We start from the raw sequence: 23,184 nt of genomic DNA, 5'->3' as shown, positions 1-23,184 counted from the left end.
GGACCCCCTCCGTTGTGTGCGGCGGGCGGATTCCCTCGGGGAGCGATCCGGGACGACGGCGCGGCTATTCGTTTATAGCCGCTCCGTCGCGATCGCTCCCCGGAGCTGAAGAACGGGGAGAGCCGTATGTAAACACGGCTTCCCCGTGCTTCACTGTGGCGGCGCATCGATCATGTCATCCCCTTTATAGGGGAGACACAATCGATGACATCAGACCTACAGCCACACCCCCCTACAGTTGTAAACACACACTAGGTGAAGCCTAACTCCTACAGCGCCACCTGTGGTTAACTCCCAAACTGCAACTGTCATTTTCACAATAAAGAATGCAATTTAAATGCATTTTTTGCTGTGAAAATGACAATGGTCCCAAAAATGTGTCAAAATTGTCCGAAGTGTCCGCCATAATGTCGCAGTCACGAAAAAAATCGCTGATCGCCGCCATTAGTAGTAAAAAAAAAAAATTAATAAAAATGCAATAAAAATATGCCCTATTTTGTAAACGCTATACATTTTGCGCAAACCAATCGATAAACGCTTATTGCGATTTTTTTTACCAAAAATAGGTAGAAGAATACGTATCGGCCTAAACTGAGGAAAACAAAATTTTTTATATATGTTTTTGGGGGATATTTATCATAGCAAAAAGTTAAAAATATTGCATTTTTTTCAAAATTGTTGCTCTATTTTTGTTTATAGAGCAAAAAATAAAAACCGCAGAGGTGATCAAATACCACCAAAAGAAAGCTCTATTTGTGGGAAAAAAAGGACGCCAATTTTGTTTGGGAGCCACATCGCACGACCGCGCAATTGTCTGTTAAAGCGACGCAGTGCCGAATCGCAAAACCTGGCCTGGGCATTTAGCTGCCTAAAGGTCCGGGGCTTAAGTGGTTAAAGAGATAAGAAACCAAGAGATTGCTCCCTTTGTACAGAGTTCTGTGTTGATTGTCAACACAGGACTCTGGGCTGTGATTGTACACAGCCAATCAGCAGGTCCAGGCCATGAATCATTGGCCAGGATCTACTGACAGACTCCAGCTATGTACAATGACAGTGAGTGTCGGCGGAGGGGGGGCACATGCTCACGCCCTAAACCCAGAAGCAGGCAGCAACTTACGGGTACATCCTTTTGCCTGTGAGGGCTGCCCATCTACAGTACATGAAGGGTGGTCCGCAAGTGGTTAATGTGAACAATAAAGAATTCAGATTCTTTCTTATCCTAAAGTTATCCTAGGAAGGAAAAAGGAAGTCTTAATGATTTGAAAAAAAATGGTAAAAATAAAACTAGTTTTAATTATTATTTTTTTTTCTTTATAGCTGTAATTTTTCAAGAAAGGAAAGAAAATTGGCTTTTGTACATTTTGTTTTTAGAACTAGGATGTCATCATGTATTGTTTGATAGGATTTGAATGTTTTAGGTACCCAGGGACCAATTAGTAACAAAGAAGAATGTGTTTCATTAATGGAGGTGCTTCATTGAGTCTCTGAGGACATTGCTTACCATATAAATAAATGTCACTAGATGCAGTCCAATGTAGAGGGGTGAGATCTACAACAGTGTTTTTATATATTTATATTCGGTGTAGTTGGAATATCTTTATATACTGTATGCTCATGTGTTTGTAACGTAAGATATTTCTTTAGGATACACTGTAGATAATTGAAATAAATACACGAAAATAATGTTAGGAAACATATCAGAAGCCAGCACAAGCTTTGTTCTCCTTGGTGTAGTGGAGATGGAGAAGTTTAAGTTCCTATATTCTGCCATAGCGCTGTTTGTTTATATCACAACCATGTTCATATGTTATTTAATCATACTTGTTGTCTGGACTGAGGAAAGCCTGCATGAACCCATGTACATCTTCATATGTAATTTGGTCTTCAATGGTATGTTTGGTAGCTCAACTTTCCTCCCCAAGCTAACCTTTGACTTACTTTCTGGGTCCACCACCATTTCCTTTTCTGGTTGCCTTGTCCAGTCTTTTTTCCTTCATAGCTTTGCTGCCATCGAAGTATTTACCTTTACCATAATGGCCCATGACCGGTATTTAGCTGTTGGCGAGCCACTGAGATACCCAGCTTTGATGACCAACACCCGGGCAATGAAGTTTATAATCATAAACTGGGTTTCTGCCTTCTTAGTAGTCTTCGTTCCCGTGACAATGACAGCATATCTCCCATTATGCGGGAGACACCTCAATAATGTGTTCTGTGAAAATATGTCACTTATAAAATTAGCTTGCGGAGATGCTTTGGTCAATAATATCTTTGGAGCTGTTGAGGCATTTTTGATTGACATCAGTTGCCTGCTAATGATCGTTTATTGCTACATAAGAACATTTATCATCTGTTTGAAGATTTCCAAAGAAGCTTGTCAGAAAGCCATCAGCACTCTGGTTACCCACCTCGCCGCATTCTCAACTTTTATGATCGCAAGTTTCTTTATTTTATTACGATACCGGCTAAACAGTGGATCCGTCTCCCTAGCCGCTCATGTTTTGATCACCGTCATTGGACTGATGACTCCAATCACTGCGAACCCTGTCATTTATGGAATAAGGACAGAAGCCCTGAAAATCAAAATTGTACGCAAGTTTCAAAAGATGACACACCGGGACTTTTGAAAGCCTGTCTAGTAAGAAAACTTGGAATAAAAGTTATTTAACTGTAACCATTACATATAAATACGTGCAAAGTCAAAAAAAAAAAGAGAAAAAAGCGCAAACCAAAATACCACCCATTGAATAACCTTATTGAACTAGTAAGCTGCCCTCACCCCACCAACCCCTTTCCCTAATGTGTTTCATTCACAACTGGCCTAAGTCACTGAGCTAAATGAGAGAGGAGGGGCAAGGATTTTATAATATCGAAGTCCTGACGATATATACTTTTGTTGCAAATGTAATACACACTCACCGGCCACTTTATTAGGAACACCTTGTTAGTACTGGGTTGTACTCCCTTTTGCCTTCAGAACTGCCCTTATTCTTCGTGGCATAGATTCCACAAGGTGTTGGAAACATTCCTTAGGCCTTGTACACACGACCGAGGAACTCGTCGGGCGAAACACATCGTTTTCCTCGTCGAGTTCCTTGTTAGGCTTGTCGATGAACTCGACAAGCTTGCTTTGCGTACACATGGTCAAGACAAAATTTCCTCGTTCTCAAACGCGGGGGACGTACAACACATACAATGGCAGGGGAAGTTCGATTCCATCTGCACAACTCTTGGGGCTGCTTTTGCTAATCTCATGTATTTGCGTGTTAATTAAAAGTTTGGTAAGAGACGATTTGCACTTTACAGTCTGTTACAGCTTGAAAAATGTGTTATCTTCATTACAAATGCTACTTTTACTCCCGTCTCATACTTTATTCTGAGCAAGCGCAGGTTTCTTAGCATACACACGCTCAAGTTTCTCATTGAAATCCAGCCCGACGAGGAACTCGACGAGCAAACTCAGACTCCCGTCCAGGAAAAAGAGAACTTGCTCTCTTTTTTGCTCGTCGAGTTCCTCGACGGTTTCCCCGATGAAAAATGTACACACGACTAGTTTCCTCGGCAAAAAAGCTCTCCCACCAAGTTTCTTAATGGATTCTGCTGAGGAAACCGGTCGTGTGTACGAGGCCTTCGAGATTTTGCTCCATAATGACATCATGCAGTTGTTTCAGATTTGTTGGCTGCACATCCATGATGCCATTCCACCACATCCCAAAGGTGCTCCGTTGGTTTAAGATCTGGTGACTGTGGAGGGCATTGGAGTGACCTCATTGGAGTTACCTCTTTGCAATTATTTTTATTAAAGTCGTGTCACATACAGAGGTAGACAAATACACAGCAAATGATTTCGATTTGCATAGAACATATCAATGTGCATATAACATCTGACGTTGCTACAATGATACATGACAGCTCAACATGGTCACAATACCGGATAAGATAAGAGAGTTGCGTGTCAGGGCCGCGCGTCCTACTACACAATGTGGAGCCACGGTCCCCTATATGAGAGCTTGTCCACACAGCATGTACACCATAAAGAGCCAGTAGGTCTCCTCATCGCTTCTTCCATGTCTAACCCTGCAGGCGGGTGACAGTCATCCCTCCCAGATCCGGCCTAGGCCTGTAGATCCTAGGTGGACGCCAGCCATCGGCCATACATTCCATGGTGGCACAAGAACTGTTAGAGGAATTCAACTGTACTTCCCATACAGAAATATTAACTGAATGCAACAGCATAAACAATATAATAAAATAAAATGAAATGAAATGAAAATAAAATAAAAAATAACTAGCATATATTAAGCCAATGTCTACACCAAGTGTGACCTGCCGTGGCTGGTATTCTGTCAGAAACGGTTCACTATTCGGGAAATTTTGTGCTCCAAGGTAACCATTGTTTTTGGAAAGTTTGGTACTGGTTTGATTGGATAGCAAAATATTTTTCATAAGAATACTGGGTAGATACTCTTTGTATGACTTCATCTATTCTAGGCGTTTGTGTAGATTTCCATTCAGAGGTGATAGCTAGACGTGCTGCTATAAATATGTGTATGGCTATGCATCTTAGTTGGGCTGGAATACAGGCAGCGCTTAAATGAAGGAGGGCCAATGGTTGGTTGGGGTGGATGACATGGCCAGTGACAGAGGAGGCCAACCAAAAGACTTCCGACCAAAAGTTACGAATAATCCTACAGTCCCATAATATATGTGTAATATGACCTCTGGATCCACACATTCTCCAGCATTGTTGTGATTCTGAAGGGAATATCAATGACAACCTGACTGGAGTGAGATATGACCTATGTAAAATTTTCAACATATTATCCCAGTGGTTAGTACAGTTGGTGTATTTATACGTCAGATGAGTTGCGGCGTTCCATTCTTCTATGGGGAATATAATTCCCCAGTCCCTCTCCCAATTAGTCATGTGAGACGTCTTAGAGGGAAGTATGGAGTATTGTAGGAGGGAGTAGAACCAAGACAATCCCTTGGGCTTGTCATGGTTTGTGGCAAGGTAGGACCACACATCCGTCGGTAGGTCATAATACGCCGTCGAATGTGCCTTGTGAAAGTGTTTCAGTTGCATATAGGAGTATGAACCTATGAATGTGTCACTTGTCAAGACCTTCTGTACGGTAGTTAAGTCATGTTCCCTCCATAAAGTGGTCCGTAGTTCAGGGATTAGATGTTCTATAGTCAAAATATCAGTGATCATACGCCTATTCTTAGTCGAGACATCTATATTAGGCTGGACATTCCCCCATACAGAGAGCGTAGTCTCCACGGAGGGCAATGCGCAGCCTGTCACAGGTAAGTTTGTCAGTTTAGCTAGTAGTAGGGAGGGTAAATCTTTGCCTTTAATACATGCTTTTTCTATTTTTACCCACAGTTTGGACGAGCTAGGTTCAAACCAGGCCTTCATTTGGTCCAGAATTGCTGCTCTGTAATAGTTTCGCAAGTTGGGAAATCCCACTCCCCCATTTTCCTATGTCGTTGGAGTACGCCTCATAATAGCAGCTTTAACTATACGCCGGAAAAAGCCGAACGGAAACGACGGAAAAAAATGCGCCGGCCAGACGTACGTTCGTGGATCGCCGTAAATAGCTAATTTGCATACTCAACACAGATTACAACAGGAACGCCACCTAGCGGCCGCCTAAAAATTGCAGCTTAGATCCGACGGCGTACTAAGACGTACACCTGTCGGATCTAGCCAAGATGCCGTTGTATCTTGTTTTGAGGATTCAAAACAAAGATACGACGCGGGAATATTCAAATTACGCCGGCGTATCAATAGATACGCCGCCGTAATTTCTTTGTGGATCTGCCCCATAGCGTCTACAATTAGGGAATAGTTTTATGGCATTTTTATTAATATTTTTTTTTTACTAGTAATGGCGGCGATCAGCGATTTTTATCGGTACTGCGACCTTATGGTGGACACTTTTGACACAGCGATCAGTGCTATAAAAATGCATTGATTACTATAAAAATGCCACTGGCAGAGAAGGGGTTAACACTAGGGGGTGAGGAAGGGGTTAATTATGTTCCCTGTGTGTGTTCTAACGAGCGGCGATTGCGCGTGCCCGGCTGTGATCACGCCCGCCGGGAACTCGCGTCGGAACCAGGGGCGAGTGGGGGGCCCGCGCCTCCGGCGGCACACACGCACCACTATTGGCTGATTCGCGAGATGACGTATAGTCACGTGATCTCGCGCAGCCGAGCCGACCTGCCACCGTATAACTGCGGCGGCTGGTCGGCAAGCAGTTAAAGGTCTAAAAGACCCCTGAAGTCTCATTAACGAGAACCTGTCATGAAGAAATTACTGTATATCACAATGGAGACTGTTTGCACTCTATGTGATATAAATAAAGTTTTAGTTAAAGGGTCAAAAAGTAAAGACCCAAGCACTTAAACTGTTGAGCCCGCTGCCCCTTGTACATGCAAATATAATTGTAAACAGACCAGGCAGAGGCTGCCTACATATGAAAACTTAACTTACCCTAAACACGTTACATATGGCTGAGCATGCCAGAGTAAAAGCAATGGGCCAGATTCACGTAGAAGTGCGGCGGCGTAACGTATCGTAGATACGTTACACCGCCGCAACTTTTCATCGCAAGTGCCTGATTCACCAAGCACTTGCGATGAAATCCTACGCCGGCGGCCTCCGGCGCAAGGCGGGCCAATTTAAATTGGCGTGTGCCATTTAAATTAGGCGCGCTCCCGCACCGGACCTACTGCGCATGCTCCGTTTCTTAACTCCCGCCGTGCTTTGCGCGCCGTGACGTCATTTTTTCGAACGGCGACGCGCGTAGCGTAATTCCGGCTTCCCGGACGGCTTACGCAAACGACGTTATTTTTTACATTTCGATGCGGGAACGACGGCCATACTTTATACAGCAATATGATTGCTGCGTAAAATTAAGGCACAAAAAAACCCCACTAACTTTGCGACGGGAAACTAGACTAGCGGCGACGTAGCGAACGCGAAAATCCGTCGGGAATCGCCGTAACTCCTAATTTGCATACCCGACGCTGGTTTACGACGCAAACTCCCCCCAGCGGCGGCCGCGGTACTGCATCGTAAGATCCAACAGTGTAAAACAATTACACCTGTCGGATCTTCTGGCTATCTATGCGTAACTGATTCTATGAATCAGTCGCATAGATAGAAACAGAGATACGACGGCGTATCAGCAGATACGCCGTCGTATCTCTTTGGTGAATCTGGCCCAATAATTCTAGGGCCATTATTTATGAGATGGCCTGTATAGTCTTTTAAAATGTCATCTGTGGAAGGTTAGGGTATCAAAGTTTCCCCACAAATAGAGCTTTCTTTTTGTGGTATTTTATCACCTCTGCGGTTTTAAGTTTTTTCGATGTAGACAAAAAAAGAGCAACGATTAAAAAAAAAACACACAATATTTTGCTATAATAAATATCCCCCCCAAAAATTAAAAATAACAAATTTCTTCATCCGTTTAGACCGATATGTATTCTTCTATATATTTTTGGTAAAAAAATTGCAATAAGCGTTATTGATTGATTTGCGCAAAAGTTATAGCATCTGCAAAAGAGGGGATAGATTTATGTCATTTTTATTATTATTATTATTTTTTTTTTACTAGTAATGGTGGCGATCTGCGATTTTTATCAGGACTGCGACATTGCGGCGGGCAGGCCGACACTTTTGACACTATTTTGGAGCTAAAAATAGACACTGATTACTGTATAAATGTCACTAGCAGTGAAGGGGTTAACACTAGGGGGGCGATCAAGGGGTTAACTGTGTTCCCTAGGTGTGTTCTAACTGTAAGAGGGAGGGGACTGACTGGGGGAGGAGACCGATCGGTGTTCCAAATTAGTCTGAACACACGATCTGTCTCCTCTCACCTGAGAGAACCGTGTTTGCACACGCGGGCACGCGCATCGGCTCCAGGGACACGGGGCGTGTGCGCAAGCGCCTGCTATGACGTCTTAAAGGACAGCGATTTGCACAGCCGTGCCAACCTGCTGCAGTATAACTGTGGCATCTGGCCGGCTAGCGAATAAAGTAACCTAAAAATGGGACATTCTGTACACCGCTAGAGTACAGAACGCCACAAGAAATGTTATTTCCTGCTTGTGTGATTGGCTCATTGATTTTTCTAGAAGTCTACACTGAGATACAAGTCAGATTTTAGACATCGCCTGCAATAGAAATTTCAGTTTTGGTGAGATACTTCCCATGGGTTAGATACTTCTAAAGGGATGCAGACACTACAGATTTTCTCATTAGAACACTAAGGGCCAGATTCTTGTAGATTCCGCGGCGGCGTAGCGTAAGCCATTTACACTACGCTGCCGCAAATTACTGGAGCAAGTGCCGTATTCTCCAAGCACTTGCTCCGTAATTTGCGGCGGCGTAGTGTAAATGGCCCGGCCTAAGGCCGCGTAATTCAAAGGGGGCGGCTTGTATTTAAATTAAGCACGCCCCCGCGCCGATCGAACTGCGAATGCGCCGGGTGGAAAAATAGCCCAGTGTGCATGCTCCAGCTCACGAAGGAAAACGTCAATGACGCCGACGTGAGCGTCATTGACATAAAGTCGTATTCGCGGACGACTTAGGAAAATGACGTAAACGACGGAAAAAGCCGACGCTGACCCGACGCCATACTTAACATGGCATACGATGGACCTTCGTAAACTTGCCCTCATATAGCAGGGGCAAGTTTACGCTTACGGAAACGTTGTAAATTCACTGCGTCGTCCGCGCGTACGTTCGGGAATCTCGCGTAAATAGCTAATTTGCATAGACGACGGGGATAACGACGAGGCGACACCTAGCGGCGGGAAAAAAATTGCATTTAAGATCTGACAGCGTAAGAGCCTAACGCCTGTCAGATCTAAGGGATATCTATGCGTAACTGATTCTAAGAATCAGTCGCATAGATACGACGACCCAGATTAGGACTTACGACGGCGCAAATGGCGTTGCGCCGTCGTAAGCCCTTTGAGAATCTGGGCCTAAGAGTAAACCAGGTGACCATAATGAACCAGATCCTCTTACTCAGAATCAGTCTGTATAGTACATGGATAAACAAACATCTATTGACTTCTCCTGTTTGCCTGTGACCCTGACCTTTTGCCTGTCCCTCGGTTACCCTTGTCTGCCTGTTGCCCTGACCTTGGCTTACCCATCACTATCGCTTGTCCTGGTTGCTGCTTCTCCTCTCTCCCTGCGGAGCGTGACCTAGGGGATACCAGGGGTCGCGACCTGGATCCAGCTGCGGCGAAGGCCATCCTCACCACTAGAGGCTCTGGTGAACACAAAGCTGGGTCTGAGACTCCGCGCCCTGGGGAATCTTGGGTTCACGCTTCCTCTCTGATTGCAGCAGTCGGCTATAGGGTTCACTACCCTGTGGTGCATCCCTGACCCCAACGGGGTGCACTTGTCACCTGGCCACAGGTGACCTGACAGTTTGAACAACCATGAATCCGACCGGCGTGCCGCTCCCCGCAGACGATCCATTACAGGGCATTGTTCGCAGACTCGAGACGCATGAAGCTAATCAGGCTCAGGTGATGCGTTTCCTTTAGGATCTGGCTTCCCGCGTTGATCAGCTTCAGACCTCGTTGGGAACCCCGAATCCGCAACCCCAAGTACAACCATCGGCTGCGCTTGTTGCACCAGTCGCAGAGTCGCATTCACTGAAGCTACCACCTCCAATCCGTTTTTCTGGAGACTCCAAGGCCTGCAGGGGGTTTCTTAGCCAGTGCACCATCCATTTTGAACTTCAGCCTCAAAACTTCTTGTCTGATCGGGAAAAGGTAGCCTATATTATTTCCCTCCTTTCCGGTGAAGCTCTAGCCTGTGCTGCCCCATGTGGGAGAAGAATGATCTGGTAGTTTCCACGTCTCCGCCAAGAATCCCGTTCAGTGGGACAATATGCTCTTCAGTTCCGTATTCTCTCAGCTGAATTGAGCTGGAACAATGAGGCCCTGGTCGCTACCTTTTTACATGGCCTCTCTTACCGAGTGAAGGACGAATTAGCGGGAAGAACCATCCCCGTCGGTCTGGACGATGTCATCTTCCTATGCAACCAGATCGATATTCGTTTTCAGGAGAGGTCCATAGAAAAAAGACGCCAACACTCCCTAGGTCTTAGCCAGTCTGAGCTCCCCTCACTTTGTCCCGTAGACCATCCTCTGCCTGCTGAGGAACCTATGCAGCTGGGCCGGGCCAAACTAACATGATTTCATTTAATGTTAACTATAAGCAAGAAATACATACAGGAAATATTAAAACACTAAATTTTAAGAGAGCAAATTTTCCAAGGATGAGGGCTGCTCTCCAGGACTTGGACTGGGAGGGACTATTGGCACAGATAAACACAGAACAGAAATGGGAATTCTTCAAAAAGACTGTTTGTGAACTCACTGCAAAGTATGTTCCCATGGGCAATAAGTTTAAAAGGCTAAAAATAAAACCTTTGTGGCTCACGGTCAAAGTTAAAAAAGCTATAAACAATAAGAAAGTAGCTTTTAAAAAATATAAAAATGAAGGAACACTAGTGTTGTTTAAATGTTACAAAGAATATAACAGGATATGTAAAAAGGAAATCAAGGATGCAAAAATTCAAAATGAACGACAGATTGCAAAAGATAGTAGGACAAACCCCCAAAAAATCTTTAAATATATTAATAGTAAAAAGGTGAAGTCTGAGCATGTAGGCCCCTTACAAAATAATCTAGAGTGGGTGACTGGGGACAAAGAGAAGGCAAATTTATTAAATGCTTTCTTCAGCTCTGTGTATACAAAGGAGCATGGGGGAGCTCATGTCCAAAATGGGGGTGGGAGTGACACAGCCTCAAATCCACAATGGCTCAAAAGTGATATGGTCCAGAAATATTTAGACAGAATAAAGGTGGATAAAGCACCTGGACCTGATGGCATCCATCCACGGATCCTAGGTGAGTTGAGCTCTGTCATTTCCAAGCCACTGTATCTAATATTTAGGGACTCATTAATGACAGGAATAGTACCACTGGATTGGCGCAGGGCCAATGTGGTGCCCATATTTAAAAAGGGAACAAAGTAGGGCTGTGCAAATTAACTTTTAATTAATCGATTAATCTTTAATTTTTTTGATCGATCAAAATCTTTTTGATCGATTAAAATTCTTTTGATTGGTACTCACCTCTCCGTCGTCTTCTGGGCCTTCAGGGAGTTCCGTCGGAGATGCAGTAACGTCACGGACACCGGCTGGGCTTGCCGTGTCCATCTGCATGCCGGCGGGACCTTACTATCGGCCACACGCAAGGGCTGTTACACTTCCCTCTATCAACCTGGGATTCTACAGCCATCCACTGGGAGTTGTGATAGTTCCCTTCATGAGACATCTACATGCTGACGGACTGATGTTAACCTCTCCTCATCTGGATTCAGCAGTGGTATCGTTGTACACATTTTTATACCAGTATCATACTTGGCTACATGTTTTTATGACTGCTTTTGGTACCGTTTGGTATTACTCGCACCATTTTTACAGTTTATGTAGCTACATCGATTTTATCTCCAGTGCAATATTTATTTGGTTACCTACTTGAAGACTATAAAAGTTTTAATGCTATTCCCATCGAGCGCTGCCTTTGTGTGTTTTTTGTATCCTGCTATCCATTTTTCCAGGGGTTGGTAGCTGCACTGGGAATCAGCCTGCAAGGAGATCAGCTAAAAGTAGTTGGATCTGTATGTGCGTTATAATTAATCGAAATTAGTCGATTAATCGATTAAAAAAAAAAACGATTAATCGAACAGAAAAATTTTGATCAGTAACAGCCCTAGAACAAAGTCTTTACCAAGTAACTATAGACCTGTTAGTTTAACTTCTATAGTTGGGAAGATACTGGAACGTTTAATAAAAGACCACATGGATGAGTTCTTGCTGGAAAAAAACTTTTCCAGCACTATTTAAGCAGCAGACAGCATGGATTCATGAAAGACAGAAGTTGTCAGACAAACCTGATTTCCTTTTATGAAGAGGTAAGTAAAACCCTGGACAGAGGCGTGGCTGTGGACGTGATATATTTGGATTTTGCAAAAGCGTTCGATACAGTTCCGCACACACGGCTCATGTGTAAGGTAAGGTCTACAGGATTGGATATATCAGTTTGTAAATTGATAGAAAACTGGCTGAAAGACAGAATTCAGAGAGTTGTGGTTAATGATTCATACTCTGAATGGTCTAAGGTTATCAGTGGTGTACCCCAAGGTTCAGTGCTGGGACCCTTACTTTTCAATATATTTATAAATGATATTGGGTCTGAGATCAAAAGTAACATTTCTGTCTTTGCAGATGACACCAAGCTATGCAGTGGAATAACGTCCTTGCAGGATGTCGCCAATTTACAAGCCGACCTCAATGCTCTGTCTAATTGGGCGACTAAGTGGCAGATGAGGTTTAATGTTGATAAATGTAAAGTTATGCACTTAGGGAATAAGAATATGCATGCATCATACATGCTAGGGGGAGTACAACTGGGGGGATCTGTAGTGGAGAAGGATCTGGGGGTTTTAGTTGATCATAAGCTCAATAATGGCATGCAATGCCAAGCTGCAGTTTCCAAAGCGAGCAAAGTCCTTTCTTGTATAAGAGAGGTATGGACTCCAGAGACAGAGATATCATTTTGCCCCTGTACAAATCATTAGTAAGACCTCATCTGGAATATGCAGTTCAGTTTTGGGCACCAGTTCTCAAAAAGGATATCGGAGAACTGGAGAAAGTGCAGAGAAGGGCAACCAAAATAATAAGAGGCATGGAGGAGCTCAGCTATGAGGAAAGATTAGAGGAACTGAATTTATTCTCTCTTGAGAAGAGGAGAATAAGGGGGGATATGATCAACATGTACAAATATATAAGAGGTCCATACAGTGAACTTGGTGTTGAGTTATTCTCTTTACGGTCAACACTGAGGACAAGGGGGCACTCTTTACGTCTAGAGCAGGGGTCTCCAAACTTTTTACTTCGAGGGCCACATTGTATATTTTACAGATATTCGCGGGCCGGAAAAAAAGAAGAAATTATTAATTACTCCTCAGCTATGAAATAGAGCAGAATTTAAAAAAAGGCTGCCATTAGCAGGACTGGATGGTGCAGCTGTATCCTCCACCCGCACCTAAATGCCAGAGCCTCGTGCACTAGGGCCAAATATTAAGTGTGCATGAGGCCTTACATCAGTGTTCCCCATCAGAGCCCCCTCCACATATACATCCCCCCCAGAGCCCCCACCACATCCCTATCAGAGCCATCACCACATCCCCATCAGAGCCCCCACCACATCCCCATCAGAGCCCCCACCACATCCCCATCAGAGCCCCCACCACATCCCCATCAGAGCCCCCACCACATCCCCATCAGAGCCCCCACCACATCCCCATCAGAGCCATCACCACATCTACATCCCCATCAGAGCCATCACCACATCCCCATCAGAGCCATCACCACATCCCCATCAGAGCCATCACCACATCCCCATCAGAGCCCCCACCACATCCCCATCAGAGCCCCCACCACATCCCCATCAGAGCCCCCACCACATCCCCATCAGAGCCATCACCACATCCCCATCAGAGCCCCCACCACATCCCCATCAGAGCCCCCACCACATCCCCATCAGAGCCCCCACCACATCCCCATCAGAGCCCCCACCACATCCCCATCAGAGCCATCACCACATCTACATCCCCATCAGAGCCATCACCACATCCCCATCAGAGCCCCCACCACATCCCCATCAGAGCCCCCACCACATCCCCATCAGAGCCCCCACCACATCCCCATCAGAGCCCCCACCACATCCCCATCAGAGCCCCCACCACATCCCCATCAGAGCCCCCACCACATCCCCATCAGATCTCCCACCACATCCCCATCAGAGCCCCCACCACATCCCCATCAGATCTCCCACCACACACAGTTTTGTCCCCCCTCTATACTTGTGTCCCCAGCCTCTTCTCTCCCCCCGAGCACAGTATTTTCCCCCATCACTGTCTGTTTGCAAGTTTCCCCGTATATCACCGTGTTCTGTGCTGCTTCTGAAGAGCTGGCATTAGAGCAGACACGCTGTACTTCCCGGCTCCCGCCCCTTTTACACAGACAAGCTGTTACAGCTAAAATTAAACTACCTCTGGTGGAGGAGCTGGGAAGTGCAGCAGGTCTGCGCTGAAATCCTTCAATGCCTGTCAGAAGGCAAAGCAAGCCGTCCCTGCAGTGAGTCTGATGACTGAAGCTGCGGGCCGGACAAAACGTCCTAGCGGGCCGGATGTGGCCCGCGGGCCGTACTTTGGAGACCCCTGGTCTAGAGGAAAAGAGATTTCACCTCCAAATACGGAAAGGTTTTTTCACAGTAAGAGCTGTGAAAATGTGGAACAGACTCCCTCCAGAGGTGGTTCTGGCCAGCTCAGTAGATTGCTTTAAGAGAGGCCTGGATACTTTCCTAAATGTACATAAAATAACTGAGTACTAAGATTTGTAGGTAAAGTTGATCCAGGGTAAATCCGATTGCCTCTCGGGGGATCAGGAAGGAATTTTTTCCCCTGCTGTAGCAAATTGGATCATGCTCTGCTGGGGTTTTTTGCCTTCCTCTGGATCAACTGTGGGTATGGAGTTGGGTGTATAGGATTGTACTGTGTTTTTTTTTTTTGTGGTTGAACTGGATGGACTTGTGGCTTTTTTCAACCTGACTAACTATGTAACTATGTAACCCCCGAAGAACGTGCTAGGTGCAGAACTCTGGGCTTGTGCCTCTATTGTGGAGGCAAGGGCAACTTTCGTAAATCCTGCTCGCTTCGCCTGGGTAACGCTCGGGTCTAATACATTTAGAAGGTGGAGTATTGGACCCAGAAACATCACCTTCCCGCCTGCTTCTTCCGGTGTCCCTTCATGTAAGCACTTCTCCACAATCGATCCTTGCATATCTGGATTCCGGGGCTGCCGGCAACTTTATGGACTGGAGAACTGCTTCTTCTATGAAGCTCACCCTTTCACCCCTCACTATGCTGCTGGTAGTCTCGGCAATTGATGGCACTGTTCTCCAAGGGGGCCCTATTCGCTTCCAGACACTACCTATTAGGATGTCGATAGGGATTCTCCACCAGGAGTGGCTATCCTTTCTCATCCTACCCAAAGCCTCTACCCCCATTGTATTGGGCCTTCCTTGGCTACAGCTCCACTCTCCCTATGTGGACTGGGTCTCTGGGCAGATCCTGGCTTGGGGTCCTTCATGTTTCTCGTCATGTCTTTCCAAGGTGACTCCCAAGGAGAGTCTTACAGTTGCTACCACATCGGTATCTTCTGATCTTCCCACTGCATACAGCGAGTGTTCTGTAAGAAATCGGCTGAGGTGCTTCCTCCCCATAGGTCTTTTGACTGTGCCATTGACCTTGTTCCTGGAGCAACTCTGCCCAGGGGTCCTACATACCTTTGTCCATCCCGGAGACCCAGGCTATGTCTGTCCATGTCTGAGTATGTCGCAGAAAATCTTGAGAGAGGTTTCATCCGGAAATCGTCATCGCCTGCAGGAGCAGGGTTCTTTTTTTGTTGCCAAGAAGGATGGTACCTTGAGACCCTGCATTGATTATCGAGGCTTAAACGCTGTTACTATTAAAAATCGTTACCCATTACCCTTAATATCTGAGCTATTCGATAGGTTGAGGGGTGACTCCATTTTCACTAAGTTGGATCTCAGAGCGTTAGTATGTAACTGGTCATGTTGACCGTTAGGTAGGCTTGGTGTTGTGCCAAGCAATGTATATCTTGTTATGTCTTAAACATTTTCAATAAACAGAAATTTTCAAAAAAAAAGTTGGATCTCAGAGGGGTGTACAACCTCATTCGAATATGAGAAGGTGATGAATGGAAGACTGCATTTAACACTCGAGACGGCCATTACGAATACCTGGTCATGCCTTTTGGGTTGTGTAATGCCCCAGTCGTGTTTCAAAACTTTGTCAATGAAATTTTCAGGGACCTGCTGTACCAGTTTGTTGTCATCTATCTGGATGACATTCTTATCTTTTCGGAAAATTTGCGTGTACACAGAAACCATGTCTGCACTGTACTCCAGCGCCTTAGAGAGAATAATCTCTGTGCCAAGCTGGAGAAATGTTCCTTTGAATGTTCTGAGGTCCTGTTTCTAGGATGCTTTGTCTCAAGCTTGGGTCTTCGTATGGATCCTGGGAAGGTCTTAGCCATTACCAACTGGCCTCTTCCTGCTTGCCTCAAGGCCACACAGCGCTTCTTTGGCTTCACAAATTATTATAAGCAGTTCATAAGGAATTACTCTTCCATTGCCGCACCTATTATCGCTTTGACCAAGAAGGGTGCTAATGCCAAAGACTAGCCCCCCGAAGCTGTCTCTGCTTTTCACGATCTGAAACAGGCCTTTGTCTCTGGAACTCTCTTGAGGAGACCAAATCCTGGGGAGGCATTCTTTATTGAAGTGGACGAATCTTCAGTGGGGGTGGGAGCGGTGCTTCTTCAACTCTTTGAGAAGAGACGTCAACCATGTGCGTTCTTTTCCTAAAAAATTTCCCAGGCAGAGAGAAATTATGCCATCGGCGACCGGGAACTTTTGAAGGGTTCCCCTCACTCCATAACGATCTTCACCGATCACAAGAATCTACAGTACTTACAGAATGCTAAACGTGCGAATCCCAGATGGCCAGGTGGAGTCTCTTCTTTTCCCATTTTAATTTCATGATTACGTGCGTTTACGGGCTGACGCGCTCTATAGGTCCTTTGACACTTTGGACGAGGAGCCCACTCTTGAACCTGAACCGATTATTCCAACTTCATGCATTGTTGCCCATTCTACCACCCTGGACTCAAAAATTCCTCCTGGTAAGACCTGTGTCCCCACTGAGCTAAGATCCTTCGTTGGGGACATGATTCCAAGGTGGCGGGCCACGCTGGATTCCTCCGGTCCTTCTTACTCATCAGTCATCACTATTGGTGGCCTAATCTCCCTCAGAGGTCGAAGACTATGTCGAGGCTTGTCATGTCTGTGCTCAGTCTAAATCCTCCACACAAGCTCCTGCTGGTCTCCTCATGCCCTTGCCCATTCCTAAGGAGCCCTGGGCTCATATTGCCATGGATTTTATCACCGATCTCCCACTGTCTGATGGTAATACGGTCATTTGGGTGGTAGTCGATCGGTTCTCCAAGATGGCTCATTTTGTTCCCCTTCCTGGCCTTCCTTCTGCTCCTGCCTTGGTCCCCATTTTTGTTCAATACATTTTCCGTCTCCATGGGGTTCCTTCTCATATTGTTTCCGACAGGGGTGTTCAATTTACGTCTCGCTTCTGGAGAGCCTTTTGCAAATCCCTCAATATTGCCTTGGATGCTTCCTCTTCTTACCATCCTCAATCCAATGGGAAGACGGAGAGGGTTAATCAGGAGTTAGAGGTTTTTCTTCGTACCTTAGTCTCCGCTCATCATGACGATTGGTCCTCTCTACTTCCATGGGCAGAATTTTCTCATAACAATCATGTAAATACCAGTTTGCAGAGAACACCCTTTTTCTCAGTTTATGGAAGACATCCTCAACTTCCGCTTCCCATGACCTGTTCTCCGGATATCCCAGCTTTGGCTTCAGCTCAGGAGTCCTTCAATTCCATCTGGAGTGACGTTCATGATTCCCTCTGGGCAGCTGCCGACAAATTCAAAGGCTTTGCTGACCGGCGTAAACCGCCTTCTCTTCGGCCAGGGGACAAAGTTTGACTCTCCACCAGGAACATCAAGCTCCGAGTTCCTTCTCTGAAGTTTTCGCCAAGGTTCATTGGTATACTATATACTATATACTATTATACACTATAACGTCTAAGCTGAATCCAGTTTGTTTCAAACTTGAGATTCCCAAAAGCCTCAAAATCACTAACTCCTTCCATGTTTCTCTTCTGAAGCCTTTAGTGCTCAATAAGTTCTCTTGTCCTCTCCCTACCATGGCACCAGTCTCAGAGGATAATCAGGAATACAAGGTCAGTCAAGTTCTGGATTGCCGACTCTGTAAAGGCGCTCTTCAGTACCTTGTTCATTGAAAAGGCTTTGGCCCGGAGGAGAGGTCGTGGGTCCCTGCATCAGAGGTCTGTTGAAAAAGTTTTTTTAATCTGAAGTTTCCCTCTAAACCCGGACCCAGGCGGGGAAGGTGGAGGCCTCGTAAGAGGGAGGGTACTGTCATGGACATGCAATAATGTCTGGCAGCTTACCTTCTTCTCATGTCTCCATCAGACTCCTGACTCTCTTCTGGCTTCCTTTTTATCACCTCTCCTTCCTGTGTGGCCCCACCCCAGGCCATCCCAGGAAGTCTATATTAACTGTTGCACTGCAGGTCTGCTTTGCTGTTCAGCCGTGTTATTAGCTTAAGTTCCTGTCTGCAGTGTGCTACGTTTACCTTCCTGTGTACCGTTTTTGGCTTGTCCCTGACTTCTCCTGTTTGCCTGTGACCCTGACCTTGTCATGGTCTTACCTCTCTCCTGTCTCCTTCGTTTGACATGTGCTGGCGGCCATCTTGGTTTCTAGGTCTCTTGTAGCCTCCCACCCTGCGGCTCCTCCTTCCCACTGGGAGGAGCTGGATGCCTGGCTCATATATATAGGAGGTCTGTGGCTTCAGTTCCTTGCTTGGTCCTCCTGTGTTCACATGCTTCTAAGACTGCTGCTGCTTCTGGTTCTGATCCTGGCTTCGTCTGACTTCCCTGCTGGTTCCTGATCCTGGCTTCGTCTGACTTCCCTGCTGGTTCCTGATCCTGGCTTCGTCTGACTTCCCTGCTGGTTCCTGATCCTGGCTTTGTCTGACTACCCTTCTGGTTCCTGACCTCTGGCTTCGCAAGACTCTGCTCGGTTTCACCATCCGTTTGGACTTTTGCTTTACAGCTTGATTTTCAATAAAGCCTTCTTATTTTCACTTATCTCTTGTTGTACGTCTGGTTCATGGTTCCGTAACATTAGGACCAAGCCATGAATTTTGACGGTACAGGGCCATCCTCGCTACCCACGCTGGTTGCCAGACTTGATCAGCAGGATTACCTGTTGGGTCAGTTCGCCGTGGCGTTGCAAACCCTGCTTGAACGCACGGTTCATTTCGCTCCCGTTGCCGATGGGTCGGTTGTCGCTCCTGGGCCCGCTCCTACTGCCGCTCCGGTTGTTGCGCCAGAGTCTACCCCGACACCTGTTGTTGCGCCTGCGGTGTTTCGGGGTATGACCGGTTCTGCCCCCCTTCCACAGCGATTTGGGGGAGAGCCAACCTGCCGAGGTTTCCTTAACCAAGTGGGCATTTATTTTGAGTTGCTGCCACATGCCTTTCCCACTGAGAGATCAAAGGTGGGCTTCTTGATCTCGCTGCTCTCGGACAAGGCCTTGGCCTGGGCCAGCCCTTTATGGGAGAACAACAATCCGGTGGTTGCCGAGTTTTCCGGTTTTGTTGCTTCTCTTCGGAAGGTATTCGATGTGCCGGCTCGCGCCGCCTCTGCTGAGAAGCTCCTTATGTCCGTCAGACAGGGTTCACGATCCGTAGCCGAATACGCCATTGAGTTTCGTACCCTGGCAGCAGAGGTGGGCTGGAATAATGAGGCTCTGGTCGCTGCTTTCTCTCATGGTCTCTCGGATGCCTTGAAGGATGAGGTTGCAGCTAAGGACCTACCAGTGGAGCTCGAGGCTCTTATTTCTTTCCTGATTTTGATTGACACCAGACTCAGGGAGAGACCTTCCTTTAAGGAGAGCCTGCGGAGGCCTCCTAACAGTTTGGCGCCTACGTTTGCTGTCCCACCCGTGCCTCCCTCTCCTCCCACGCCTCCTGGGGTTGACTTGTCTGGGGGTGAACCCATGCAGCTGGGGTTTGCTCGCCTGTCCGAGGGGGAGAGGGTACTCCGGAGACGCGAGGGCCGATGCATGTACTGTGGTCTCGGTGGGCATTTTCGGTTGGCATGTCCGAACCGTCCGGGAAACGCTCGCACCTGAGATCCTGTCGGGGGCAGATCTTGGGTGGAGTCTCCTCGTCCCCGGTTTCCCGTGTTGATAAACCACTGATCACTGTTGTCCTCCCCTGGGTCGGGGGCTCGGTGACGACCCAGGCGTTGGTGGACTCTGGTGCTGGTGGTTTTTTCATTGATAGTGCGCTCGCTCCCGCCAATTCCATTCCTCTGCAGGCTCGAGGTTCCCCGCTGGCTCTAGAGGCGATAGACGGCAGACCCCTCCAGCCGTCACACGTGACTCATGAGACCCTTCCAGTGGGGATAGCCATTGGTGCCGTTCACAGAGAGTCGGTCTGCTTCCAGGTTATTTCGTCTCCACACTACTCGGTGGTCTTGGGGTACCCCTGGCTCCAGAAGCATAATCCGACTTTCGACTGGAGATCGGCCGAGATCCTCTCATGGTCACCACAGTGTGGGGCTAGTTGCATCCATGGGCCTGTCAAGTTGCTGTGTACTTCCTCGGACTCTCTGTTGCCTCCTGAATACGAGGAGTACCGGGATGTATTCGATAAGGTGCGCGCAGTTGCCCTACCTCCGCACCGCCCATACGATTGTGCCATAGAGTTACAACCTGGTGCCATTCCTCCTCGCGGCAGGGTCTATCCACTGTCGGTTGCGGAGAATGAGGCCATGGAGGAGTACGTGATGGAGGCGCTGTCCCGTGGTCACATTCGCAAATCCTCGTCCCCGGTAGGGGCTGGATTTTTCTTTGTGAAAAAGAAGGGCGGTGAGTTGAGGCCTTGCATCGATTACAGGGGCCTTAATCGCATCACGATCAAGAACGCTTACCCGATACCCTTGATTTCCGAGCTGTTCGATCGCCTTAAGGGGGCCACGGTCTTTACCAAACTCGACCTGAGGGCGGCATATAACCTGGTAAGGATCAAGGCGGGCGATGAGTGGAAGACCGCGTTTAACACCAGGACTGGGCATTATGAATCCTTGGTTATGCCCTTTGGGTTGTGCAATGCGCCCGCAGTCTTTCAGGAATTCATCAACGATGTTTTCCATGACCTGTTGCAGCAGTGTGTGGTGGTCTATTTGGATGACATCTTGGTATACTCTGAATCCATGGAGGCCCACATTCTGGATGTCAAGCGAGTGTTGCAACGGTTACGAGAGAACAAGCTGTTCGGTAAGCTTGAGAAATGCGAATTTCACCGATCCCAGGTAACCTTCTTAGGTTACATCATTTCCGCTGAGGGGTTCTCCATGGACCCTGAGAAGGTTTCGGCTGTCTTACAGTGGCCTCAGCCCAGTGGTCTTCGTTCCTTGCAGCGCTTTTTGGGCTTCGCCAATTATTATCGGAAGTTCATCAGGGACTTCTCCATGCTGGCCAAGCCTCTCACGGATCTGACCAGGAAGGGCAGTAATTCCCAGGTCTGGCCGCTCGAGGCCATCCGGGCTTTTGAGGCCCTAAAATCCGCCTTTGTGTCGGCTCCGATTCTGTCTCATCCCAACCCTGGGTTGCCCTTTGTCCTCGAGGTGGACGCGTCTGAGACGGGAGTAGGCGCCCTTCTGTCTCAGCGTAGAACACCAGAGGGTCCGCTGCTTCCTTGTGGGTTTTACTCCCGGAAACTGTCACCCGCGGAGTGCAACTATCAGATTGGTGACAGGGAGTTATTGGCCATAGTGCAGGCTCTCAAAGAGTGGAGGCACTTGCTCGAGGGCTCGGTGGTTCCGGTTCTCATCCTGACGGACCACAAGAATCTGACCTACCTTTCTGAGGCCAAGAGATTGACACCACGTCAGGCCAGATGGGCTCTGTTCTTGTCACGTTTTAATTACGTGGTCTCCTACCTACCTGGTTCCAAGAACATCAGGGCGGATGCCTTATCACGGCAGTACTCCGAGCTGTCCAGGGAGGAATCTATACCGACTTCGGTCATACCTCCGAATCAGATCCTGGCCGCCATTCGCACCAGCCTGACCTCTCCCCTTGGTGAGCAGATTTTGGCGGCTCAGTCTGGTGCTCCCTCTGGGAGACCCAACGGCAGATGTTTTGTGCCTGAGGAGTTGCGCACTCGGTTGTTGCGAACCTACCATAACTCCAAGACCGCGGGGCATCCTGGTAAGAATCAGCTGTCCTGGGCTGTTTCACGTCTGTTCTGGTGGCCTTCCCTACGTTCCGACATCGCCGCATATGTAGCGGCATGCTCCGTTTGTGCCCAAAGTAAGTCCCCTCGGCACCTTCCGTTGGGCCTGCTGCAACCCATAGCCACCGGGGAGCGCCCATGGTCACACCTGGGGATGGATTTCATTGTGGACCTCCCTGCATCCCGAGGCCATACGGTCATTCTCATGATTGTGGATCGGTTTTCCAAAATGTGCCACTGTGTTCCTCTCAAGAAGTTACCCTCTGCACAAGAGTTGGCCACGATTTTTGCCCGGGAGGTCTTCCGGTTGCACGGTTTGCCCAAGGAGATAGTGTCGGATCGGGGGAGTCAGTTTGTGTCCAGGTTCTGGCGCGCCTTTTGCTCCCAGTTGGGGATTCATCTCTCCTTCTCCTCGGCCTACCACCCTCAGTCCAATGGGGCCGCAGAACGATCCAATCAGGCCTTGGAGCAATTCCTTCGTTGCTATGTCTCCGATCACCAGGACAATTGGGTTGACCTCCTGCCTTGGGCTGAGTTTGCCAGGAACACGGCTGTGAACTCTTCCTCTGGGACGTCTCCCTTCATGGCCAATTATGGGTTCCAACTTGCCGTGTTACCGGAGGCATTCTCTCCCCAGGATATTCCGGCTGTGGAGGATCACCTTTCCGTCCTACGCGCCTCTTGGGTACAGATCCAGAAGTCCCTTGAGGTCTCTGCGCAGCGCCAGAAACTCCAGGCTGATCGCAGACGAGCGCCTGCTCCTTCCTCCCAAGTCGGAGACCGTGTATGGTTGTCCACTCGCAACCTCAACCTTTGAGTGCCCACTCCCAAGCTGGCCCCTCGCTTTGTTGGTCCCTTCCGAGTGCTTCGCAGGGTAAACCCGGTAGCCTATGCCCTTGCGCTTCCTCCTGGCATGCGGATCTCCAACGTGTTTCATGTCTCCCTGTTGAAGTCACTGGTGTGCAATCGCTTCACTTCCTCGGTTCCTCGGCCTCGTCCGGTCCAAGTGGGCAATCATGAGGAGTATGAGGTGAGCAATATCCTGGACTCACGCCTGGTCCGCGGTCGGGTGCAGTTTTT

At 47.6% G+C, this 23,184-nt stretch overlaps 1 protein-coding gene across 1 annotated transcript; it reads left to right on the top strand.

Annotated features, from left to right (window-relative positions):
• The first annotated feature begins 1,437 nt into the window (after positions 1–1,437).
• Positions 1,438–2,627, top strand: LOC120928168 (olfactory receptor 4D5-like). The gene has a single exon (XM_040339279.1). It carries the CDS (start codon positions 1,683–1,685, stop codon positions 2,625–2,627), a length of 945 nt encoding a protein of 314 aa, XP_040195213.1. The 5' UTR covers positions 1,438–1,682.
• Positions 2,628–23,184: the final 20,557 nt, after the last annotated feature.

The sequence above is a fragment of the Rana temporaria genome, chromosome 2, assembly GCF_905171775.1.
Source record: "Rana temporaria chromosome 2, aRanTem1.1, whole genome shotgun sequence".
NCBI classification, from domain to species: Eukaryota; Metazoa; Chordata; class Amphibia; order Anura; family Ranidae; genus Rana; species Rana temporaria.
Note: the sequence above shows the minus strand (reverse complement) of the source record. Positions and strands in the feature narration are given on the sequence as shown.

What these genes read in the sequence shown, in the direction of transcription:
- LOC120928168 (XM_040339279.1), top strand. Translation starts at nt 1,683, where the DNA reads ATGTTAGGAAACATATCAGAAGCCAGCACAAGCTTTGTTCTCCTTGGT.